Source organism: Aedes albopictus, chromosome 3 (genome assembly GCF_035046485.1).
Source record: "Aedes albopictus strain Foshan chromosome 3, AalbF5, whole genome shotgun sequence".
NCBI classification, from domain to species: domain Eukaryota; kingdom Metazoa; phylum Arthropoda; class Insecta; order Diptera; family Culicidae; genus Aedes; species Aedes albopictus.
The window spans coordinates 107,543,023-107,567,231 of NC_085138.1; the positions used below are offsets into that span (position 1 = coordinate 107,543,023).

At 41.3% G+C, this 24,209-nt stretch overlaps 1 protein-coding gene across 1 annotated transcript in view; it reads left to right on the forward strand.

Moving 5' to 3' along the window:
• The window catches only part of LOC109416021 (thioester-containing protein 1 allele R1-like), an 82,571-nt gene extending 60,414 nt beyond the window's left edge, over window positions 1-22,157 (forward strand). Inside the window, exons 10-13 of the mRNA XM_019689988.3 lie at window positions 19,459-19,752; window positions 19,822-21,077; window positions 21,142-21,295; window positions 21,357-22,157. Coding sequence (XP_019545533.3) covers window positions 19,459-19,752; window positions 19,822-21,077; window positions 21,142-21,295; window positions 21,357-21,445 — 1,793 coding nt within the window. The 3' untranslated portion in view covers window positions 21,446-22,157. The remainder of the gene's footprint in view (window positions 1-19,458; window positions 19,753-19,821; window positions 21,078-21,141; window positions 21,296-21,356) is intronic.
• Window positions 22,158-24,209: the final 2,052 nt, after the last annotated feature.

A 24,209-nucleotide genomic window follows, 5' to 3' on the forward strand; every position in this document is an offset into this window, starting at 1 on the left:
AGTTGAATTTTTAGAAATAATTGAATAATGCTCCAAATAACTCTTTCGGAAGCTTTGGGGCCCTTAAAAGAACCATTTTGGTATAATTCATTGCAACCCATGCCGCCACCACCGATTGATCCGAAAAGAATCGAGGCTTCATTGGACAGAGGGCGGTGCCACCCGCTTGCTCATCCGTTGAAGCGGATCTTTTTTGGGATCTTGCTGCTGCTGCCACCGACAATCCATGAAAGAATCGGGGCCCCGGCAAACAAAAAGTGACGCCAATCGAATTTTCGTTTGCCGAGGCGGATTTTTCTTTGGATGTTGCTTCCGCTGTTGCCTCCACCGCCGATGGATCCGAAAAGAATCGAGGCTTCGTTGGACAGAGGGCGGTGCCACCCGCTTGCTCATCCGTTGAAGCGGATCTTTTTTGGGATCTTGCTGCCGCTCGGTGCTGTCCGTCCGCTGCTGTGTGTGCCGATGAAATGATCGAAATGTTGTTTTGTTGTTAAATCCAATCTTTATTTTACTCTTTTTGTTTCTGTTACATGTATACTTAACTTAAGTGATTTAAGCTATACGCTTTTTCAACCTTTGATTATATCTGTTTAAATCAGTGATTTGTGTATGTATGTTTCTAGTGAAATTATGTGTGTTTTTGTTATAACTGTGTTAACTGTTTTGTTTTAATTATTTACTACTTAACCTAAATTTAAAAATCCTAGTTTTACTTCGCTCTGCTGAGCGGTGGCTTGGAGTTCCTGTTGTACTCACTGAAATCGTTTTGGAGCGGCAGCTTCAGACGATGATTTGGAATTACGGCCTTATTTAACTCCGTACTTGCAGGCCATGTCACCAATGACGTTGAATTGCTGTTTGCGGGTTTGGCATTGTTGCAGCCGTCCGCAGAATTCTGTAAAAATTGCCCAGCACTCCGATGCGCTGAACAAGGGCAGATGTTCGGTTCCGTCAGGAGAGGTACCTTCGTTTTGATTCCCCTCACCGATGTGGGGGTCCGAGGAGCGTTTGTTGGTCCATGCGTTAGGTGCAGTTTGATGGCTTGAAGCATTTGATGGTCCGGCGGCTGCCGATGTACTTGGAAGCGTTGGGAATTCCGCAGAAGTCAGCGCAGGAGGACCTTTATTTCCTGCTCGTCGACCTCGCTGGTGCGCTACCGTCGATTGTTGCCGAATCCGAATGTACTCGGCTCGCTTCGGGCAGCTGCGATCAGTTGCCGGGTGTGCGCCGTCGCAGTTGGCACATTTCTTCGTTGCAGCATCCTTCTTGGAACACGTCTCGGTTGCATGAGCTTCGCCACAATGATTGCATCTGCATTTCAGGTTGCAGTTGCGAGTACCGTGGCCGTGATATAAACAGTTGAGACACTGCGTTGCGTCAGCTCTCTTGTTGCGGTAGGCCTCCCACCGCACAGCGATTGAAGCAATGGTTGTCACCGCTCGCAGCTGCTTCAGGTTGGTGTGCCGCTTTTCGAAGCTCACCAGGTGGAATTTTTCGTCCATCTCCGCACACTCACCCTTCCTCCTGATGATGTGCGCTGACTGGGCGATCAAGTCGTGTTGCTCCTTTAAGCACGTCAGGAGCGCTTTCGGGTCGATCGTCGGGAGGCCGCGGATAACGACACGATAGGGACGTTGGTTCGGTCGGTCGTGTGAGTAAAACTCGAGACCAGACTTGATCAAATGTTCTTTCACTGCGTTGTATTCCTCGGCAGTGGCGCATAGGAGTTTTGTGCCAAAACGGGTGATTTTGTACACCGGTTTGGCAATGCACGTTTCCATTTTGTAGATAAGCGTAGCAAAAGCGACATTTTTAACAACCAGCGGCGGTTGCTTTTGGTTGCTAGTGCGGGTGTTTTCCGGTGGGTTTGTTACCGGACATGACTTTCTTTTCGGAGCTGGGGGTGTGCTGGAGGCTCCATTGCCTTCGGGATCCAGTGGGGTGGTCGCCAGCTTGGCGAACTTGTTGCTCTTCAGTAGCTGTTGCTTCAGTTTGCCATCGCCGACGGCAGGAGGGGATGTCTTCCGCTTATTGGTTTTACCCGCGGCGGAACCAGCCTCTGCGTTCATCGAATCACCTGAGTCGAGTGGATACGGCTTGTGTCCGGTCTCATCTCTGATGAGTGACACCACTTTCGGCTTCCTTTTGTTGTTTGACAAAAGCCAGCTTTTGGCTTCTCCTTCTTCTTCCGTTACTTCCATAGTCGGCGCGGAAATTTTTCGACCAAGCGCAAAACACGTCAGGACGTGCCGCTTGCTAGGACTGGAATGAGCCAAATGATCGAAATGAGTGTGTGCACCACTTATATAAGTTTCGTCGTGTCGCCTCACAGAACTATGCTTGATTGTGATTGGTTGGGTAAGACTGATCTCGAGCTTTTACTAATTTTCAGCTCCAGCCTCAGTCAAGGCACATCATTCAATTGAGCCCCAGCTAGGAAGCATAAATCGTCGGTTTCCTGCAATAGGGTCACAACTCAAAATTTGTCATTTTTGAGATTTTGATGGCAAATGATGAAAAACTATGTAAAATTTCATCTCACAAAGACCCGTTCCAAAATTCGTTGTGAAACGCGAGATTTGGGCATTTTCACCAATTTTCCGCAGTAAGGGCACAACTCAAAATCAGTCAACTTTTTCAATAGTCGTTGAAAAATAGTTGTCAAAAATTCATGAAACAGATAGTCCTTCAGCCCCTTTCAATGATACAACAATCAAAATTTGTTTACTTTTGTCAAATGATGAGAGAAATAAGTGAATTTGCAGGAGGTGCTTCATGATTGCCAATTTTCAAACGCTTATTCTGAAAATTCACATTTTTTGAGTTGTGCCCCTATTGCAGGAAACCGACGAAATTTGTGGTGTTGTAGGTTTAAAGCTTTTACCATAGTTGATGACGTCAAACCCGACATCAACCTATCATTCACCTATTTTGATTTTAGCCACCAAACCTAACATAGACCCAATAGTTGATCGATGTTGGTCCAACAGTGGCCCAACATTCGATAAAAATTGACCCGACTTTAACCCGACATTCGACATTTTTTCAGTCTGGCGGAATCCAGAAAGAAATCAGAGGGAACAGCTTTTATACCCCTAGATTAGCAGATGCAGCTCCTCCCATTCGGCTGGCTTTCCAGAATATTTCATTTGCATGGCCCGCCCCGCCTGCTTCAGACGCTTCAAACGATTAATCAACCCAGAAATGGAAAAAAAATTTCATTAAGCGTTAAAGTAAACAAAATATTGGATGATTTAGATCATTTTAATTCGAAAATTGTTAGAGTTAAACAATGTTTTACGGAAAATAGTTCTGATAGGGTAATGCGTTGCTGAATTCTGGGTGGAACCATTAGTGGCCGGAATTCAATCATTCATTTTTCGGGTGAACCACACTTTTCTCGATTGATGGAGTAAAATTATCTGATTTACAACTCTTGAAGAATCATTTTTTGGTGATCCTGATAAGGACCGTTTGATAAAGTAACGATTTCAGGAAGAAAATGGCATGAAACCGCCTTGCCACACAATGCGTGTTGGTTTTCTCCGTGCTAATCCTGCAGGATGCCACCGAAAATTGGTAGGCCGCTTTCTGCCGTGGATAAGATTCATGACGCTATCAGCACGATAGCCGAGAGTCGCCGATGGGTAGTGCTCAGGTGTGGAGGTGACATCCACCCTGCTTGACTGATCCAACGAAAATGACGAAAGAAATCAGAGGGAGCAGCTTTTATGCCCTAGATTAGCAGATGAAGCTCCTCCCATTCGGCTGGCTTTTCAGTATATTTTATTTGCATGACCCGCCCCGCATGCACCAGACGCTTGAAACGGTTAATCAACCGAGAAATGAGAAAATTTCCATTTAACGAATAAAGTAATCAGAATATTGTAAGGTTAAGATCATTTTAACTCGAACAACGTTATAATTTATCGATGTTTCACGAAAAATGGTTCGGATAGGGTTGATAAATTCCGGATGGAACCATTAGTGGCCGGCATCATCATTCTTGCGGGGCCACCAAGCATTCAATCTTTCACTTTTCGGTTGCACCACACTTTTACCGATCCATGATGGAATGAAATAATTATCTGATTCACAACTCTTGATGAATAATTTTCTATGGTCCTGAAAAGAACCGATTGAATATTGGACGATTTTAGACAAAAAATGACATGAATTTATCATGCCACGCAATGCGTGTTGGATTCCTCCGTGCTGAATGCTGAACGCCGTCGAAAATTGGCCCGCCGCTTGTTGCCCTGGATGTTCCTGATGCTATCATCAATGCGCCACCGCCAATCAATCGGCGAAAGGACCGAGCCCCGAGGACAGCAGCGACGCAACTCGCAAATTCGTATGTCGCTGATCTTTCTGTGGATTTTGCTGCCTCTGCCACCACCGTCGATCAATCTGATGTTCATACACTTCCTTGGTCTGCCGTGTTAGACGGTTAGAAGGTGAATGTGCAACAGTCCCCTTGCCGACAACCACCGACGCCGAGCCAACACGGCCGTCAAAGAATAATGAGCGAAAACGCAAACGAAGAAAGTGGGCAGCTCTCGTTCGATGCGTTCACCTCGAGACGACAAAGGCAAATGAGGGAAGATGCGAAGAAGCAGTAGCTTTTATATTCGACGGGAGCATCCAAAATGTGCTCCAAAATGTGCTCGATCGTGATTGGCTGGAATAAACATGGGTTCACTTTTCCCAATTTTTCAATAATTTGTTATTGAAAAACAGCAAATATTATTATTGGACATAATTGGTGTAAATATTTGCAATCGATTGGTGCCAAAATTTTGAAAATTCAACAAGAAATGGCTGAGCTATTAACGCTCAAAATCTCCACTTTATACGTAACGCGGCTGATTTCTGAAAATTTAGAATGACACCCGGTATAGAAAAGAGAGACGTAGTCCTACGTCAAAACGCATTGCGTGGCATGATAAATTCATGTCAATTTTCTGTCTGAAATCGTCCAATATTCAAACAGTTCTTTTCAGGACCATAGAAAATTATTCCTCAAGAGTTGTGAATCAGATAATTATTTCATTCCATCGCTCGGTAGAAGTGTAGTGCAACCGAAAAGTGAAAAATTGCATGCTTGGTGGCCCGCAACAATAATGATGTCGGCCACTTATGATTCCACCAGGAATTTAGCAACGCTTTATCCTATCAGACCATTTTTCGTGAAACATTGTTTAATTTAACCATTTTTCGAATTAAAATAATCTAAATCTTGCAATATTTTGGTTACTTTATTCGTTAAATGAAAGTTTACTCATTACTCGGTTGATTACCCGTTTCAAGCGTCTGGTGCATGCGGGACGGGACATGCAAACGAAATAAACTGGAAAGCCAGCTGAATGGGAGGAGCTTCATTTGCTAATCTAGGGGCATAAAAGCTGTTCCCTCTGATTTCTTTCGCCATTTTCATTGGATCAGTCAGGGTGGGTGGAGGTGGATATCACGTCCACGGCTGCGCAGCAGCACGTCAACTGCGACGAGTGATAGCACCAGGAATCTCATCCACTGATCACGGCTGCACAATGTGGGCGGGTCATGCATCATCATCAGTTTATCTCTACCTCTCGAGCGTAACGGTCGCAAGAGAAACGCGGTAAATTATTCGAAGTCGTAGTAGTGTGAAAGCGAAGTCGGCGGAATGGGCCGGCGCAAGAAAATAAACGCTGATCAGTCAGCCACCACCACAGCCAGCACACCGGAGCTGGCAGGAGCCAAGAAGAAGAAGAAGCGGATGGATGACGAGCAGTCCATCGTCGAGTCGCTGCTTTCGAACAACCGATACAGCACTGGCGGTACGGCCATCAACGACAGTGACCTGGGCGACTTCGGCGGCGAGCCGGACACCGTTCAGGAACAGGACGGGCAGCGAATAACGATCCAAGCTGCTGAAACGAACGCGCCAAAAGTGAAGCTTCCCCCACTCGTGGTGAAGAAAATTCCGCTGGACAAGCTCTCCAGGAAAATCACCGCTCTGGGCGTCAATGCCGAGTACAAGCTGTCGGGCGTTGGCACCAAAGTCATGCTCCACACCAAGCCGGAATACGACCGGGTGTGCTCCTTCCTGAAGGAGTCAAGGGTAGAGTTTTTCACCCATGACATTCCCGGTGAAAAACCATTCAAGGCCGTCATCCGGGGGTTGGCGCTCACCGACCCCAGCAAAATCGAAGCGGAACTCCGGAATCGGTACAAGCTGGCTCCAACCGCAGTCTTCCGGATCACTCGGCGGGACGAACAGGAGAAAAAGTACAAGGACTGCCTCTACCTTGTACACTTCCAGAAGGGTACAGTGACACTGAACGCCCTGCAAGCGGTTCGCTCTATCCGCTCGATCATCGTCACCTGGGAGCGTTATCGTGGCGGCCGCCGCGATGTGACGCAGTGCCAGCGGTGCCTCAACTTCGGACATGGCACCCGAAACTGCAACCTCCTCCCACGGTGCAACATCTGTGCCGAAAACCACCCTACATCCGATTGTCCCCAAAGCGGAGCCGCAGCGGAGGACGCGGTGGCATACAAGTGTGCCAATTGTAGCGAAGCCCACCCGGGCTCCGATCGGCGGTGCCCCAAACGCGAAGAGTTCAAGCGTATCCGGAAACAAGCTTCAACGTCGAACCAACCAGGACGCAAGAAGGAGAAGGCGCCAGCGTTCAGAGCCGAGGACTTCCCTCCACTGAATGCGGCCGGTTCATCCCAAGTGTTCCCCCCACAAGCGGCCCCCACCTGGCCGCGTCGACACCCCCCTACCGCTCATGCAAACCAACCATTTGGCGAGGCCAATGACGAGTCCTTGTTCTCTGATGAGGAGCTTGTCATCCTGGTCACGGAGGTTCTCACGATTAAGCGGTCCTGCCGGACCCGTGCCGAACAGCTGCGAGCTGTCATCTCCATTGTCGGCAGGTATGGGAACTAAGCCGCTCAAAATCGCCACCTGGAACGCTTGCTCGCTAAGAGCAAAACACATTGAGTTTGCAGACTTCGTCAGCGAACACAACATCGACGTGGGTCTTATCTCCGAGACCCACCTCAAACCATCTGACAGCTTCTGGCTGCCAAACCACAATGTTATCCGGCTTGATCGCACCAGCTCTAGGGGGGGTGGTGTTGCAATCGTCGTCAAAAGGGGTATCAAATACTCCATTCTTCCCCAGCTTCGTGTCACCACCATCGAAGCTCTCAGTGTGGAGGTGGAATCCTTGACAGGAAACATACGATTCGTTGCAGTGTACTGCCCTCGGTAGTGCAGCACAAGCAATGGATTGAGCAGCAGCTTCAAGAACGACCTGACGGCCATCACAAACTCAAGAACCAAATTCGTCGTGGGAGGAGACCTGAACGCCCGGCACGAGGCCTGGAAGAATCATCGGCAAAATCAGAACGGACGTCTGCTGTTCGACCACGCGCAGCATGGGCTGTACGTTGTGCACCACCCGGACGAACCAACGTCCATCTCGCCGGCAGGAAATCCTTCCATCCTGGACTTCTTCCTGTCGAACACCGCTATTTCCAAGCCGGAGGCCATTAACGATCTCAGTTCTGATCACCAACCGGTGGTGGCTGAAGTCAATGCCGCTGTGACTCCCGTTCCAACGTCCAAGCGTAAGGATTACCACCACGTCAACTGGGCGGTCTACGCTCGCATGGTGGACCGAAATCTCGATGAAAACCAGCCGCTCGACACCGTGGAGGACATCGACCGGGCCTTGGAAGGACTCCAGCAGGCCATACACGTGGCCGACGAGGCGTGCGTCAGACGAGTTCCTGTCAGAGGTAAGTTTGTCGCAATTGATGCCCACACCCGACTGCTAATCCGCTTGCGTAACATCCGTAGACGCCAATTTCAGAGGACTGGTGATCTTCAAAAGAAATATGAAGTGGCCGATCTGAATAGGGAGATCGCTTCCAGAATGGTCACACTCCGAAACGAAAGTTTTCGGCATGTCATCCAGAACCTTGACGATCGATCTAGACCATTCTGGAAGGTAGCCAAGGTCCTGCGTACTCATCCCAAACCGATTCCTCCTCTGAAGCTTGGTGACTCTCTCTTGATAACTCCGCTGGAAAAGGCAAACGCTGTCGGCGAACACATTGCCTCGTCGCACATGCTTGGTTCTACCATAGTTAGTCCACTCGAAGAGCAGGTTGCGCATTGCGTCCACGATGTTGATATCTCCCCTTGTGTCGTCCCACCAGAGGATAGGATCACTCCACAGCAGATTTGCTCAGTGCTGAAGCATGCCAAGAACATGAAGGCACCCGGGTTTGACGGGATCTTCAATCTCATCCTAAAACGCCTTAACATCAAAGTTTTTGAACTCTTGAGCAACATCTTCAACAGATGCTTGGAATTGCACTACTTTCCAAGCATCTGGAAAATGGCCAAGATCATACCGATCCGCAAACCCGGGAAGGACCCAACATCGCCTTCAAGCTACAGACCAATCAGCCTGCTTTCGGCACTGAGCAAATTGTTTGAAAAGCTTATCCTCAATCGTTTGAACAACTTTGTGGAGGAACATAACATTCTCCTGCCGGAACAGTTTGGGTTTAGGAGGGGGCACTCCACCACTCATCAGCTGGTGAGGCTGGTGAATAACATCAGAAGTAACAGAGCCGTATCTAAGTCCACGGCCATGGCATTATTGGACGTTGAAAAGGCGTTCGATAATGTATGGCACGATGGGCTTATATACAAGCTCTGTGGCTTCAATTTTCCACCATACCTCACTAAAATCATACGAAGTTACCTTCAACAAAGGTCATTCAGGGTATCGCTGGACGGTTGTTTGTCTAACACCTTCCCCATCCCAGCGGGGGTGCCACAAGGCAGCCTTTTAGGCCCCCTGCTGTACACCATATACACCTCGGACATCCCTCCTCTTGGAGATGGTTGCGTGTTCTTCCTGTTCGCAGACGACACGGCCATATCCGTCAAGGGTAGGATGCCTCGGGAAATAACAAACAAACTCCAGCGGTGCCTTGATGTCTTCGTTGACTACGCAACAACGTGGAAAATCAAGATCAATGCCTCGAAAACACAAACCATAATGTTCCTCCACCGGCAATCACCCAAACTAAAACCTCCTGAGTCTTGCACTGTTATCATGAACGGCACAAGGGTTGAGTGGTCCACCGAAGTCGTCTACCTCGGAATGCTATTCGATGAAAAACTACTGTTCCGCTCCCACGTCGAAAAAACTTTGGTTAAATGCTCCACTCTGATCAAAGCCTTGTATCCTCTCATTTGTCGAAGATCCCGCCTCTCTAGGGTGAACAAATTGGCAGTCTACAAGCAGATAATTGCTCCTGCAATACTGTACGCAGCTCCGGTGTGGGAATCATGCGCGCAAACCCACCGTAAAAAGATCCAAGTTGCACAAAATCGTGCACTAAGGATGATCCTGGATCGCCCCTATGGCACCAGAACAGTAGACCTCCATGAGGAGGCTAACCTCCAGACTATTAGCAATAAGGTTGAACAAATCAAAAACAAATTTGTAGAAAAATGTAACATATCCCAATATGCTTTGATCAGCAATCTGTATATAGTAGGTTAGTAAGTTGTATATAGTAGTTTTAAGTAGTCTTTATTACAATTCAAACAACTCCATGCAAATGGTAAACATCGTTAAGACAATGTCTAAATAATGTAAATAATTTTATAGTAAATAAGCACCAACTAAAGATGTAAAAAGAAATTTGATCACTTAACCCTAAAAATGAAAAAATGACATGTAATTCACCGTATACAAACAATGAAATAAATGAACTTTTAATGTAAAAAAAAAAAATGTATGGGCGGGTCATGCAAACGGAATAAACTGGGAAGCCCACCGAATGAGAGGAGCATCATCAGCTAATCTAGGGGCATAAAAGCTGTTTCCTCCGTTATTTTTCGTCATTTTCCTTGGATCAGTCAAGGAGAAGGGAGATGTCACCTCCCAGCTAGGCAGCAGCACACTAACTCAGCGATGACTCTCGGCTATCGTGGTGGCAGCACCAGGAATCTCATCCACGACAGCAAACGGCCGCATTCAGTATGGGTAAAATCGCATTGCGTGATGAATTCATGCAATTGTCTTGCCAAAATCTACCGTTTTATAAACGGTCTTTTCCAGGATCAGCGAAAATGATTCCTCAAGAGTTATGATTCGGATAATTAAAAGCGACAGACTGAAAGCTTGGTAGTTCAGCAATAGTGAAGTGGCTACTAATATGTTCTTCCTGGATGAAAACAACGTATTGTCGAAAGAGTTTCACGATAAACTTTCGTTGAAAAGATCTATCTAACGCCGTTCAATTATCTAATAATTTTATCCACTCGATGAAAATTCTCTCGTAGAACAGTAATTTAACCATTTCTCTTCAAAACGAGATAACTCTTGAACTAGTCAACATCTTTCCAAGTAACCGAACCAGCTGAATAACAGCTTCTTGAGCTAAAGTTAGCTTAAGAGTGATTTGTTTTACTCTTATACAGCAAAAATGTGTTTTGGGTTATGAATGCGTTCAGCGAAAGCGATCACACAACAACTTGACTAACACATCAGTCCACCATTTGTATTATTATAACAACAAACATTGTATTATGGAATTATAAAAGTTGGAACCTTGTTCCAGCCTTTGTCCTACGTCAACATTGCGGTGTAGTGGAATTTTCCACAACATCTTTTTCTGCATCGCAAATTTATTATTTCCCACGAGAAATAATGGATTATGCTTAGCTTAACGACAACGTGCCGACTTTTGGTTACCTGACCGGCCGATGTCATCTAACACCCCATGCGCGGCTCGAATTGACCACGCAGCATTAATTCGTGTGAAGATGCTTTATTCTTTCCTCAGGTAATGTGTAACTTTTCTAACTAATAAAAATCATTCATTCAATGTCCAACAAGCAAAGTGTATACATCGTGTCCTGATGACAGACCCGTGCGCCTTCTCCATTAATGTTCGCGAAGTACAGGGTGCGGCAGGAAAAAATGCGAAAAGTTCAAGGCACTATTACACGCTAAATATGGGATATATATGACTATTTTTTCATGACAGTGTATCAGTCAATGTCTATATTCTAGCACTGAAAAATAAAAATGAACATATTTGATGTTTAACATGTGATAATGTAAGCCTAATAAGCGGGTATCAATAAACTGCGCGCCCAATGGTCATTAAACAAAATGACTATAACAGTAACAAAATTAGCTTAAATTCGATGAACAACCAGACCACACTGATCCAGAGCCATGTAGTTTCACATACTAGATGAAATAAGTACATATATTTGATGATATTGTAGAGAAAATTAAAAAAATTGTTTTATCAGATACGAAATTTAGCGACCTGTGTACTTTTCTACGGTTTGACAATTCTGATTGTCTTCAGTTTCAGGCGCCGTTCTGTAAAGGTTAGCGACCAAAATGGGAAAATTTTTAATGAACATTTCAGAAAACTAGCCTATTATAGATCATGGAACGTTAAAACATAGATTGGTTAAAGTCAAATGGACGAGAACGAGGTTTGAAGTTGAAAAACACTTTCGCATTTTTTCCTGCCGCATACTGTACAGTACATGGCTGACCGTTGACCCGCGCCTTCTCCGTGATTAGTGAATTAGTGAAGCATGGTTCAGAAAGACTAAAGTGCAAAAAGGAACTAATAAGCCCCAGCGAATTCGAAAAACGACTTTCGCGGTGAACCTAGGTGAAGATATTTAAGCAAGTGCATCGTTTTAGATTACGCCAAGTCAATTATCAACGTTAAATTCCAGTTGATAACGTGAGATGAACAGTGTACGAAACCAGGATTCCAGAGAATCAGTTATGTTTATATTTTGAGTCGCTGATGGACAATTCAAACTAGGTGTATAAACACAACAGTTGGGTGTCGCAAATGTGTTACTGCAGCATGAACAAGTGAAACCTTGGATTCCAGATGATCAGTGATGTTTATATTTTGAGTCGCTGCTACATCGAGTACAGACACAACAATTGAGTGCAGTGGATATGTTACTACAATTACGTGTGGATCCGATCTCAGCAGTAAAACCGAAGCAGTGTGCAGGGGGCACAAATGGCAACTTGGATGATAGTTGTTTGCAGCTCATGCACCACGGGATGCCGTTCCAGCTGACAGTAAAGCTAAGTACCATTATAAATGAAATAGTTCAAAAATTTAAAAATTGTGCGTTGTGATACCATTCAAGTTTACATTCAGGTAATGGATTTTCCTTTCTAACAATTTGAAAAGCAATCGTCAGTTTCTTATAATTTGAATAATATTATCAATGAATCAGTTCGAAAAGTTAAAAAAAGCTTCATTCAAACTTGAAAAAATCCATACATAATAAAATTTCGGACAAAACCTTGCAAGCAAAACTTGACATAAGCACTGCGTTGTACAACGAAATAGAAGCATTTTTAAAGGAAAATTGTGCGATTTTGGAGGAAACAGTTTTTACTAATATATGTAAAAACTCGCGTCTCTTTAATTACGAAATACAACAAATTGTTAATCAAAAAATTGCTGAAAACAAAATACAAAATAATTTAAATTCGTCCAGTAGACACAGTTTGAAACGCGTTGCTAAGACTACGGTATTGTGTTCGCAGTTGCTGTTAGGCACAAGAAGAAAGAATCTACACAAATCCCCTCATCATCATTCTAAACATAAGAAACGTTCAAATTCTACACAGCCTTTGACCATCGCTCCAAACACAGCAATGGCCTTCAATATTGCTACTGCTGCGCAGCTAGCGCAGTTGATTCCAGCATTCGACGGTAAGCCGTCAGGATCAAAATCATTTATAGATGCGGTGGAATTAACTAAAACGATAGTGGCAGAGGCAAACCACGCGAGTGCAATACAATTGGTACTTACGAAATTGACAGGAAGAGCAAGAGATTTATTCTCTGTAGCTCCTGCAACTTTAGATGAAATTATCCAGAAAATTAAGGATAATTGTAGCGAAACCGGATCATGCGATTTAGCCGCAGCCAATTTGAAAAATTTGAAATTAAAGAAAACTGATGATATGGTAAATTTTTCAAAAGATGTCAAAAATCTTTGTGAAAACCTTGCTCAAGCGTACATTCGAGAGCAAGTTCCAGGAGATGTAGCTAAGAAATTGGCCCAAAAGCAAGCGATACAGACGCTAATTTCAAATTCACACAATTCTGAAACTAAAATAATGTTAAAAGTTGGCAAATTTACCACGGTACAAGAAGCCCTGAATGTTATGGTGGAAAATGAGCAAACAAGCCAAGGATCTACAGCATCAATTTTGCATGCTAATGTTAATGAAAGGAAAAATCACCGATACCCCAACAATGGTCGTGGTTATCAACAAAATTATGGATATAGGACACCAAACAACCGGCCAACAAATTTCTATGGAAATCGCGGAAGATTCACTTCCCGCGGTAGAGGATTTCATCGCAGAGGTGGTTTTCGTAATGGCCAAAATCAGTTTTACAGAAATTATGGTCCAAACAACTCAAATAATCAGTTAAATGGTAGCTCAAGAGTGTTTTATGCTACTGAGTTTCCTCCACAGCAACATGAACAGGTCAGGGTCATTTCAACTGGGCACGTATATCAACAGGCAGACCCTTTAGTCGCTCCACAGATTCAAGGTCAAAATAATGTACAACATTTTTTAGGACAACCGTTCGGGGAGCGTACGCAATAAGTGTATCAGCTTCTAACTTTGTATGCTTGATGATTGAAGCATCTGGTACACAGTGCTCGTTAATGGTAGATTGTGGATCTGAAATTTCAGTCATCAAAGCACATAAAATTAAACCATCCCAAATTTATTTCCCAAATAATAAATGTGAAATAACAGGAATTGGAAGTGGAAAAATATCTACTTTAGGTGATACTATTACAAATATAGTAATAGATGATACGCCACTACCACAAAATTTCCAAATTGTGGAGGACAACTTTCCAATTCCCACAGACGGGATTTTGGGAAGAGATTTTTTCTGTAAATATAGGTGTAACATAGATTACGATTCCTTTTTATTGTCTGTTAAAATAAATAATAATGTTATTCAAGTACCAATCACCAATGAATTGGAAGGTAATTTTATAATTCCACCTCGATGTGAGGTGATAAGACGAATCAATGTACACAATATTGTAGACAACGTTACCATTGCAGAAGAAATACAGCCAGGTGTGTTTTGTGCAAATGGTATTATAAGTAATAAAAATGCTTATATGAAAATTATTAATACTACTAATGAAACGAAAAAGGTATGTTCTAAGTTTGTACCAAAAATGGTTCCTTTAAATGAATATAAAATAAATTCATTAGAAAAACCATGGAATAAAGTTAAAGAACGTAGCAAGCTAGTATTGAAGGAATTAAATATGGATCCGAAGATTGATCCAAAAATTAAAGAAAAACTTGAACGACTGTGTGAGGAGTTTAACGATATTTTCGCACTTAAAAATGATGTTTTATCCGTGAACAATTTCTATAAACAAGAAATATGCCTCAACGATTCACGACCAGTATATATAAAAAATTATCGGACCCCTGAGTCTCAAAAAGAAGAAATAGATAACCAAATAAACAAAATGCTAAACGATGGTATAATTCAACCTTCTACTTCGCCCTACAACAACCCTATATTATTAGTGCCCAAAAAATCAGAAACTGATAAAAAATGGCGATTGGTTATAGATTTTCGCCAACTAAATAAAAACATTTCCCCAGATAAATTCCCATTACCTAGAATCGATGAGATTCTCGACCAGTTGGGACGAGCAAAATATTTTTCAACGCTCGACCTAATGTCAGGATTTCATCAGATTCCGCTGACAGATGCAAGCAAAAAATTTACTGCTTTTTCTTCAAGTAAAGGACACTTTGAGTTTAATAGATTACCGTTTGGATTGAATATCAGTCCAAACAGTTTTCAGAGGATGATGTCGATCGCTCTATGCGGACTTCCTCCTCAATGTGCGTTTTTATATATCGATGATATCATCGTCATCGGTTGTTCGATAAATCATCATTTATCTAATCTCCGTGAAGTATTTTTATGCTTGAGAAAATATAATCTCAAACTGAATCTGCCAAAATGTCATTTCTTCAAAAGTGATGTAACCTATTTAGGACATCATATATCTAACAAGGGGATACAACCAGATAAAGCAAAATATTCAATTATAGAAAAATATCCTGTGCCAAAAACCCCTGATGAAACACGTCGATTTGTTGCCTTCTGCAACTACTATCGTCGGTTCATTCCAAACTTTGCTAATATTTGCAATCCATTAAACAAACTTCTAAGAAAAAATGAAACATTTATTTGGAGCGCAGAGTGCCAAAACGCTTTTGAAATGTTAAAAAAAAGTTTATTATCACCAAACGTTCTACAATTTCCAGACTTCCAAAAGCAGTTCATATTAACAACTGATGCATCAAAAGTTGCATGTGGTGCTGTTCTTGCTCAATTACACGATGGTGTAGAGAAGCCAATTGCGTTTGCCAGCAAAGCATTCACAAAAGGCGAATCACATAAATCAACGATTGAACAAGAATTAACAGCAATTCACTGGGCTGTTTCATATTTTCGCCCGTACTTATATGGACGAAAATTTGTAATTAAAACGGATCACCGTCCGTTAATTTACCTTTTTTCAATGAAGAACCCATCATCAAAGCTCATTAGGATGAGATGGGATTTAGAAGAATATGATTTTTCCATTGAATATATAGAGGGTAAATCAAACATCGTAGCAGACGCATTTTCTCGCGTCCCGCTTGACATGGATGAGTTAAAACAGATGTATGTCATTACACGATCAATGACAAGAAATATATCAAGCCAACCAATTAATGAGTCTCAGATGCAGAAGCCTGATCAACTTCATGTATATGAAGCGCTCAATAATTCAGATGCTTTCAAACTATCTAAACTATCATTCATTAAATATCCACAGTCATCAAAACTATCGATGGTGCTGTCAAAGAAGAATTATAATCCGAGACTAACTCTAGCGTTAGATCTCAAATTAACAACAGAACATGAAAAGGAAGAAGCTTTGAAGCAAATTTTTAAAATATTGGAGAATAAAATCCAGAAATCCACAAATACAAGGCTGGCCAGCCATAAAACAAATGAGAATCAAAAAGGATTTTTGAGTAAAATGATAGCAATCGCAAAGAACGATACAATATTCCAACATATTGATATAAACTCATTTAAAGACATTGGTAATAACATCCTTAGGGATGCCACCATATTGATATACGAAAGACCAAAACTAGTGACACATGAAGATGATATATTGAGAATTCTTAATCTACATCATGAAACTCCTATCGGAGGACATTTAGGTACAAATCGATTGTACAGAAAGCTTAGACCGTTATATTCATGGCCCCACATGAAAAAACGCATAGCTGAGTATGTAAAAGCATGCACACTATGTAAAACAAACAAACATTATTCTCAAGTTCAAACAAAATTTGTTCAAACTACTACCCCTACAAAATCATTTGATATACATTCAATTGATACAGTTGGACCATTTACCTACACAAATAAAGGCAATCGCTATGCAGTAACCATGCAATGTGATCTTTCAAAATTTATTATAATAGTTCCCATTCCGGATAAATCTGCAACAACTATAGCAAAAGCAATTATTGAAAAATGTATTTTGATATTTGGTCCAGTATCTTCGATAAAAACTGACCAAGGTACTGAATATAAAGGAGTATTCGATAAAGTTTGTGAACTTCTTAAGATAACACATACTTGTGCCAGTGCATATCACCCCCAAACCATTGGATCATTAGAAAGAAGCCACAAAACATTGAATGAGTATTTGAGGATTTTTACTAATGATACCAAAAATGATTGGGATGAATGGTTACCATTTTTTAGTTTCTGCTTCAACACAACACCATGTGTAGATCATGGATATACGCCATTTCAGTTAGTATTTGGAAAAACATGCAATTTATTTGATATAGCTTATTGTATTAAACCAGATCCTTTGTATAACTACGAAGCTTATGAGAAAGAATTGAAATTCAAACTTCAAACCACACATTTAAGAGTACGTGAAGCAATTGTACGAGCAAAAACAAAAAGAACTACACAACTCAACGCTAAAATTGAAAATACAGATTTACAAATTGGCGATACAGTTTATCTAAGAAATGAAAATAGACAAAAACTAGATGCAGTAAACTCCGGACCATTCACAATAAAAGAACTAATGGACTGTAATGCAGTAATCTTTAACCAGAATAATCAACAAAGACTTCAAGTTCATAAAACGCGCCTTACGAAATTTAAACCTTTAGAACAAAAAAGATAATGACAACAAATACATTGTTTATTACACTCAAAATATTCGTTCCTTTTAAAAAAAAGGGGAAGAGAGCCCTCAAAACAAAAATTATTTGTATACTGAAAATTATTTGTAAAGGTAAGAACAAAGCATAAACGGAAAATTTATTATTGTATACCATAATTTTCTTTTAGGGGGAAGGTGTAGTGGAATTTTCCACAACATCTTTTTCTGCATCGCAAATTTATTATTTCCCACGAGAAATAATGAATTATGCTTAGCTTAACGACAACGTGCCGACTTTTGGTTACCTGACCGGCCGATGTCATCTAACACCCCATGCGCGGCTCGAATTGACCACGCAGCATTAATTCGTGTGAACATGCTTTATTCTTTCCTCAGGTAATGTGTAACTTTTCTAACTAATAAAAATCATTCATTCAATGTCCAACAAGCAAAGTGTATACATCGTGTCCTGATGACAGACCCGTGCGCCTTCTCCATTAATGTTCGCGAAGTACAGTACAGCGGTTATGTCTCAGACATTACCCACTCCTAGTTTTTGTGCATTTATAAGGTTTTATGTGTTCGTGATATGTTAATCCTTTGTCATACCTAATTATTTTTTTTTTATTTTTGTAACACATTCTGAGAAATAAGCAGCAGCATATTTTGCCCCATTATCCCCCAAACTTCGTATTTTTAACATCTTTTTTGTATGGAATCTGTTATGGAATCAGAATGTTATAATCGGAGTGACATATTATATTTACTGCAATGAAACAACTTGATTATACTTTTAGGGGAATTGGGGTGAAACAGACTTTACACCCCGCTGAAGAGATGTCGTAAGTACAAAAATCATTTGTTTGGAAATTATCTCTCAAGCAAGTTATTTGTCAACTAAATGGTCATTCAAGCTTTTGGATTTTTTTTTTCATTTCACCCCATTGTATCCTAAATTTCCAAATTTCATAGAATGCAGAAATATAACTGGTTGGCTTTTCATCAATATCAACGTAGACATTTCAAGGTAAAAGTGTTTTAATTTAAAAACAATAGAAAATAAGTTTACAGGGGAGCTTGGGTAAACTAAGCTCTAAAACTATATGCTGCCTCCACCTCCCGTCTATGAGGCTATGCGCAAACAACATTTGGGATATTTTTGGAGTATATAAGCAATGGCTCATCGTTTGGAAATGTTTGGAATCGGTGGTATTAGGATGAGAACTACTCATATTTGTATGCATGAAAACTCAAATATTATCAACACTTTGAGATCAAACTAGCCAAAAATAGTTTCTTCAGAAATAATCAATGTGGATTCGATCATTTATTTAGTTATTGTCACGTAAAAAATCAATAATCAAAATAAAAAATGACTTTTTACCTTGAAAATATACCATTGCCTAATTGACCCCACAATACCCTAAAATTCCAACATTTTAATGACTTTTTGTATTATATTATACTAATATGACTAATAATTATATTAGTCATAAACGATCAAAATTTCATTGCATTCAGTGTTGAATCCGGAGATATAATAACTCATCGTTGGCTCTCGGAGAAATACACCTTTTGCTAGAATCTTTCTAACTTCGTGTAGAATAGCCCAATATTTTCTTAATTTGGACCACTGATACACAACTAGTTGATGAACTTACAGTAAAAAATTGAGAATATTTGATGCTCTTTTCTAAAAGTTACAGCTAGTTGAACATTTTTTGAAAAGTGGAAATTTTACCTGTCCCAGTTATTTTGAGTATCCCCTGTACCATGTAAATTTTTCTACGCATTCACCACAAGTCCGACCATAGCTGCTTCGCGTTTCAGGTGAGTGTACAACTCCACCACCGTTTCAAATGTTCTGGAGATTCGCATCCGCATTTGTCCATAAAGCACACAAATTGACCGGATTTCATGAAAATCGTATTCCGACTGTTGAACCCGGGACATTTAGCTGCTTTAATATGATCTTAAATTGACGGAAGGTTGTGCATGGTTGTGTTGAAACTCAGATCCCTGAGGTGTTCGATAGTCGCTTTTGTGATTCTTTACTTCAATCCTCCTACTGACCAGAAACGGTTTAAAAATACTGTAATTTTTTTCAGCAAGTCGTCGCAGAAACGCAGTTGTGGTATCGTCCTATGAACCAGCATCGATTTCGTTTCTTATCAAAGCCAAAAAGATAGGAGTAATTGCAATCAAGATCGAAGCCGCCAGTCAATTAATAACTGATGGGCTAGAGCACATGCTTCATGTAACCCCTGAAAGCCGGTTGTTCAAAAAGTCAGAAGCAGAATTCGTCAACCTTCATTCACATGACAAACAGGAGTTTGACATACATCTGACTATTCCGGAAGATGTGGATAACGGCTCGGTCAAGATTCTTGTAATTGTTGATCGTAAGTATTGATCTGCATTATGTACGATATTCAGTGTAGAGTAATTCGGTATCATTTAACCTATTTCAGCTCCATCCTTAGGAACCGTTGCTCAGAATTTGAACAATTTGTTCGCAATCCCCACTGGTGCTGGCAGTTTAAATCTTTTGACCTTCATTCCCAACGTAGTTGTATTAGATTACATCAAGGAGACAAACAAAAATAGATCAGTTACTGAGGAAAACGCAATAAGCTATCTATCCAGTGGATATAAAAACCAACTGAAGTACAGACATTCTAACGGAGCATTTGGCCAATGGGATCCACCAGAGAAGGACCCAAGTGTATTTCTGACGGCACTAGTTGCCAATGCTTTTAGCACTGCAACCAAACATATTGAAATCGACCAAACCGTAATCACAGATGCTTTTTCGTGGATAAAAGGAAAACAGAAATCGAACGGATGCTTCGAAGAAGACGGCGAAAAGATTTACGAACCCATGCAGGATAGTTCATCCTCTTTTGCCCTCACGGCGTTCATAGTTGCTGCTATTAAGGAAAATAATGCTACCGCTACACAATTTAGTGAACTCGTGGAGAAAGCAACGAACTGTTTGGCCGATAACTTTTATTCGCTAACAAACACACATGACATAGCATTGGCTACCTATGCTCTGTCATTGACGGGGCATGCCAATCGGCAGGCATATTTAAATATGCTTATAAAAGATTCCCACTATGAGAATAACGAACGCTACTGGCACGAAGATTTGAAACTGGAAATTGCAGGATACGCTCTTTTATCCTACCTAGCACAGAATATGTACTATGATGCTATTCCCATTATGAAGTGGTTGAACAAACAGCGATACTCTACTGGAGCATTTGCCGGCGTTCACAGCACTTTTGTTGCATTGAAAGCACTTGGAAAAATGGCTAGATATCTTAATAAACAGCATCATGATTATACGGTTCATGTAAGATATGATGACCATCATCAATCATTTGGAGTCGTACATTCAGACAATTTGGAACCGATCCACCATGACATTCCTGGTGACACCCGCTTGATTAATTTTGAAGTAGTAGGTACTGGCTTTGGTTTGCTCCAAGTGACGTACGAATACTTTTTGAATATCCAAGCGCCTCTTGAAAGGCCTTCATTCAATCTCGATGTAAACGTTCTCGATACCAGCACTTTAGAAATTCAATATCTGTACGTGTGCTTAAGCTATATACCTGGGGAAGTTTATACAACTTCTGGACTTACCTTGGTGGAAGTGTACCTTCCGAGCGGACTCGTGGTCCACGAGAACGCAGTTAAAGATCGAAGTCGTCGTATAAAAGTACGTCCCTTTTTATCTAGCCTTCATCTATTCGTGTTTTACGTGTTATGCAATCTATTTGTAGAGAACCGAACGAGCCTTCCACAACACCGCCATGTTTGTGTATTACAATGAAGTGAGCAAGAATCAAGAGTGCTTCGAAATAACGGCATACCGGAAATATCAGATCGCATTACACCGACCGGCCTACGTAGTAGTATATGATACCAATAATATGGGTAAGATTGCTTCAAGACAATAATGGGTCGAATAATAATTGGAACTGTTTTGCTATTGCAGATAAGTACGCTGTAAAATCGTACGAAGGCAAGGTGCTACAGCCGTGCCAAATATGCGACAGGGACGATTGCAGATCGATGAATTGTTAGCATACATGAACCGCAAAGCAATTGCTGAATTCATCAAAACGAAGACCAGTTGTTTTTCACTCAGACGCTTGCGTTATTTTAATTATCTACATGAAAATTTCTGGTCAGACAAGTTGACAGTTTAATTTATTGAATGAATTGAACAAAACTATAACGACGTTTAGTCTCATAGTTAAGACATTAATTGATTAAATTCAGAAGCTTTCAATAGTTTCATTGATAAAAATCGATTAAAATAATAACGCGCACTGAAACGAAAAATACGAGCTACAGCAAATAAATGATAAAACAAAAAAAAGTCTTTAATAACAGAGAGATGCGAATGCCTAGATTTTGTAAGATACAACGATCACCCTTACACCGAGTTCGTGGGGCAATACCAGGCTGGATTTATGGGTGAACGCGCTACAAAGGATCAGATGTTCGCCATCCGCGAATGTAACATGTCAACACATCATTTACTCATCGATTTTCAATCGGCGTATGATACAATCGATGGCAGATTATGCACGAATGTGGATTCCCGGATAAACTAATACGATTAATCTAGGCGACGATGGATCGAATGATGTGCGTAGTTCGAGTATCAGGGACACTCTCGAGTCCTTTCGAATTTCGCAGAGGGTTACGGCAAGGTGATGGTCTTTCGTGCTTGCTGTTTAACATTGCCTTAGTGCAGTGGTGCTCAGTGCTTTCCGCTTTGGTTAGAAATCAATAAAAACGGAAAAATATATATTATAAATTCATGCTCAATCCAATCTCTTGATGTTGTAGCTAAGGGGGCATCCATAAATTACGGGGGAGAGGGGTGGGGGTTCTACAATGTGTGTCCAGCAATGTATTATATATAGGAAAAACCCGTACTAAAGGGGGAGGGGGTTGAAATTTTCCATTTTTCGCGTGACGTACATAATGGATACTCCTTAGCTAGTAATAATGAAAAACATCAGTCATAGGGTAAAGGAGGATTTTGGATCCCGTTAGGAAGTAGGTGAACAATTTGACAAAAAATGAATTGTTTTTCTATAAAGCACGGATAATTTCAATAGGCTTTAAATAGAGCAACATGTTTTCTGTCGAACATAATCAAAGAAAACTTAAAATGTTGGTAGTCAATACAAGAATTAACAAAACTCCTGAAAGATCTCTGGCTTCTTGGACCACCTGATTTTATGTATGGACCACCAAGTGCACATATTTTGGCCCACCTCATTAAATTTATTTGTTTGACAAAATGATTGCTGGTGTTTTCGCCAAACTTTATGCGTACAATTACAATTTTAAGGAAGGGGACGTTAAAAAATCACGGAAAGACCCAAAGAGCAAGATGTTTTGTTAAAATCGCCAACTTTTACACACTGTAGTGTGTTTCATGAAAAATGTTACGGCACGTTACGGGTAATGTTAACTCATTAAGTATTGCATAACGAAAGGCACCATGTATATATTACGTAACAACTTTAGGGAAGTGTGTGCGCTAAATTTAAGGGCATTACACACAAATATGGGCCTGTCCATAAACTACATAGACTCGGAGGGGGGGACGGGGGGTCTCTGGCCAAAGTCTACGGTCCATACTAATTTCGAAAATGTTGTATGGACGAAAGTCTATAGGGAAGGGGGGTGGGTCTTCTGAGATTGCCAAAATTCATTCCCTGTTGAGCATTTGGACGAGTCGGACGTGTGTTGCGTATCTCACCACGCGTTAGCTTTTAAACTAGTAGAGTTTTTTTTCCCCGCAAGTGCGGAAGGTTTTGACGTAGGACTACGTCTCTCTTTTCTATACCGGGTGTCATTCTAAATTTTCAGAAATCGGCCGCGTTACGTTTGAAGTGGAGATTTTGAGCGTTAATAACTCAGCCATTTCTCGTAGAATTTTCAAAATTTTGGCTCCATTCGATTGGAAATCTTTACACCAATTATGTCCAATAACATTTGCTGATTTTCAATAACAAACTATTGAAAAATTGGGAAAAGTGAACCCATGTTTACTCCAGCCAATCACGATCGAGCACATTTTGGATGCTCCCGTCGAATATAAAAGCTACTGCTTCTTCGCATCTTCCCTCATTTGTCTTTGTCGTCTCGAGGTGAACGCATCGAACGAGAGCTGCCCACTTTCTTCGTTTGCGTTTTCGCTCATTCTTCTTTGACGGCCGTGTCGGCTCGGTGGAGGTGGTTTTCGGCAAGGGTGCTGTTGCACATTAACCTTCTAACCGTCTAACGCGGCAGACCAAGGAAGTGATTGAACATCGGATTGATCGACGGTGGTGGCACAGGCAGCAGCAAAATCCGGAATCGCACCCACGGCAGCAAGCGGCGGGCCAATTTTCGACGGCGTTCAGCATTCAGCACGGGGAAATCTAACACGCATTGCGTGGCATGATAAATTCATGTCAATTTTCTGTCTAAAATCGTCCAATATTCAAACGGTTTTATTCAGGACCATAGAAAATTATTCCTCAAGAGTTGTGAATCAGATAATTATTTCATTCCATCGCTCGGTAAAAGTGTGGTGCAACCGAAAAGTGAAAAATTGTATGCTTGGTGGCCCCGCAACAATAATGATGCTGGCCACTAATGATTCCACCAGGAATTTAGCAACGTTTAATCATATCCAGACCATTTTCGTGAAACATTGTTTAATTTAACCATTTTTCGAATTAATCTAAATCTTCCAATATTTTGGTTACTTTATTCGTTAAATGAAAATGTTCTCATTTCTCGGTTGATTAACCGATTCAAGCGTCTGTTGCATGCAGGG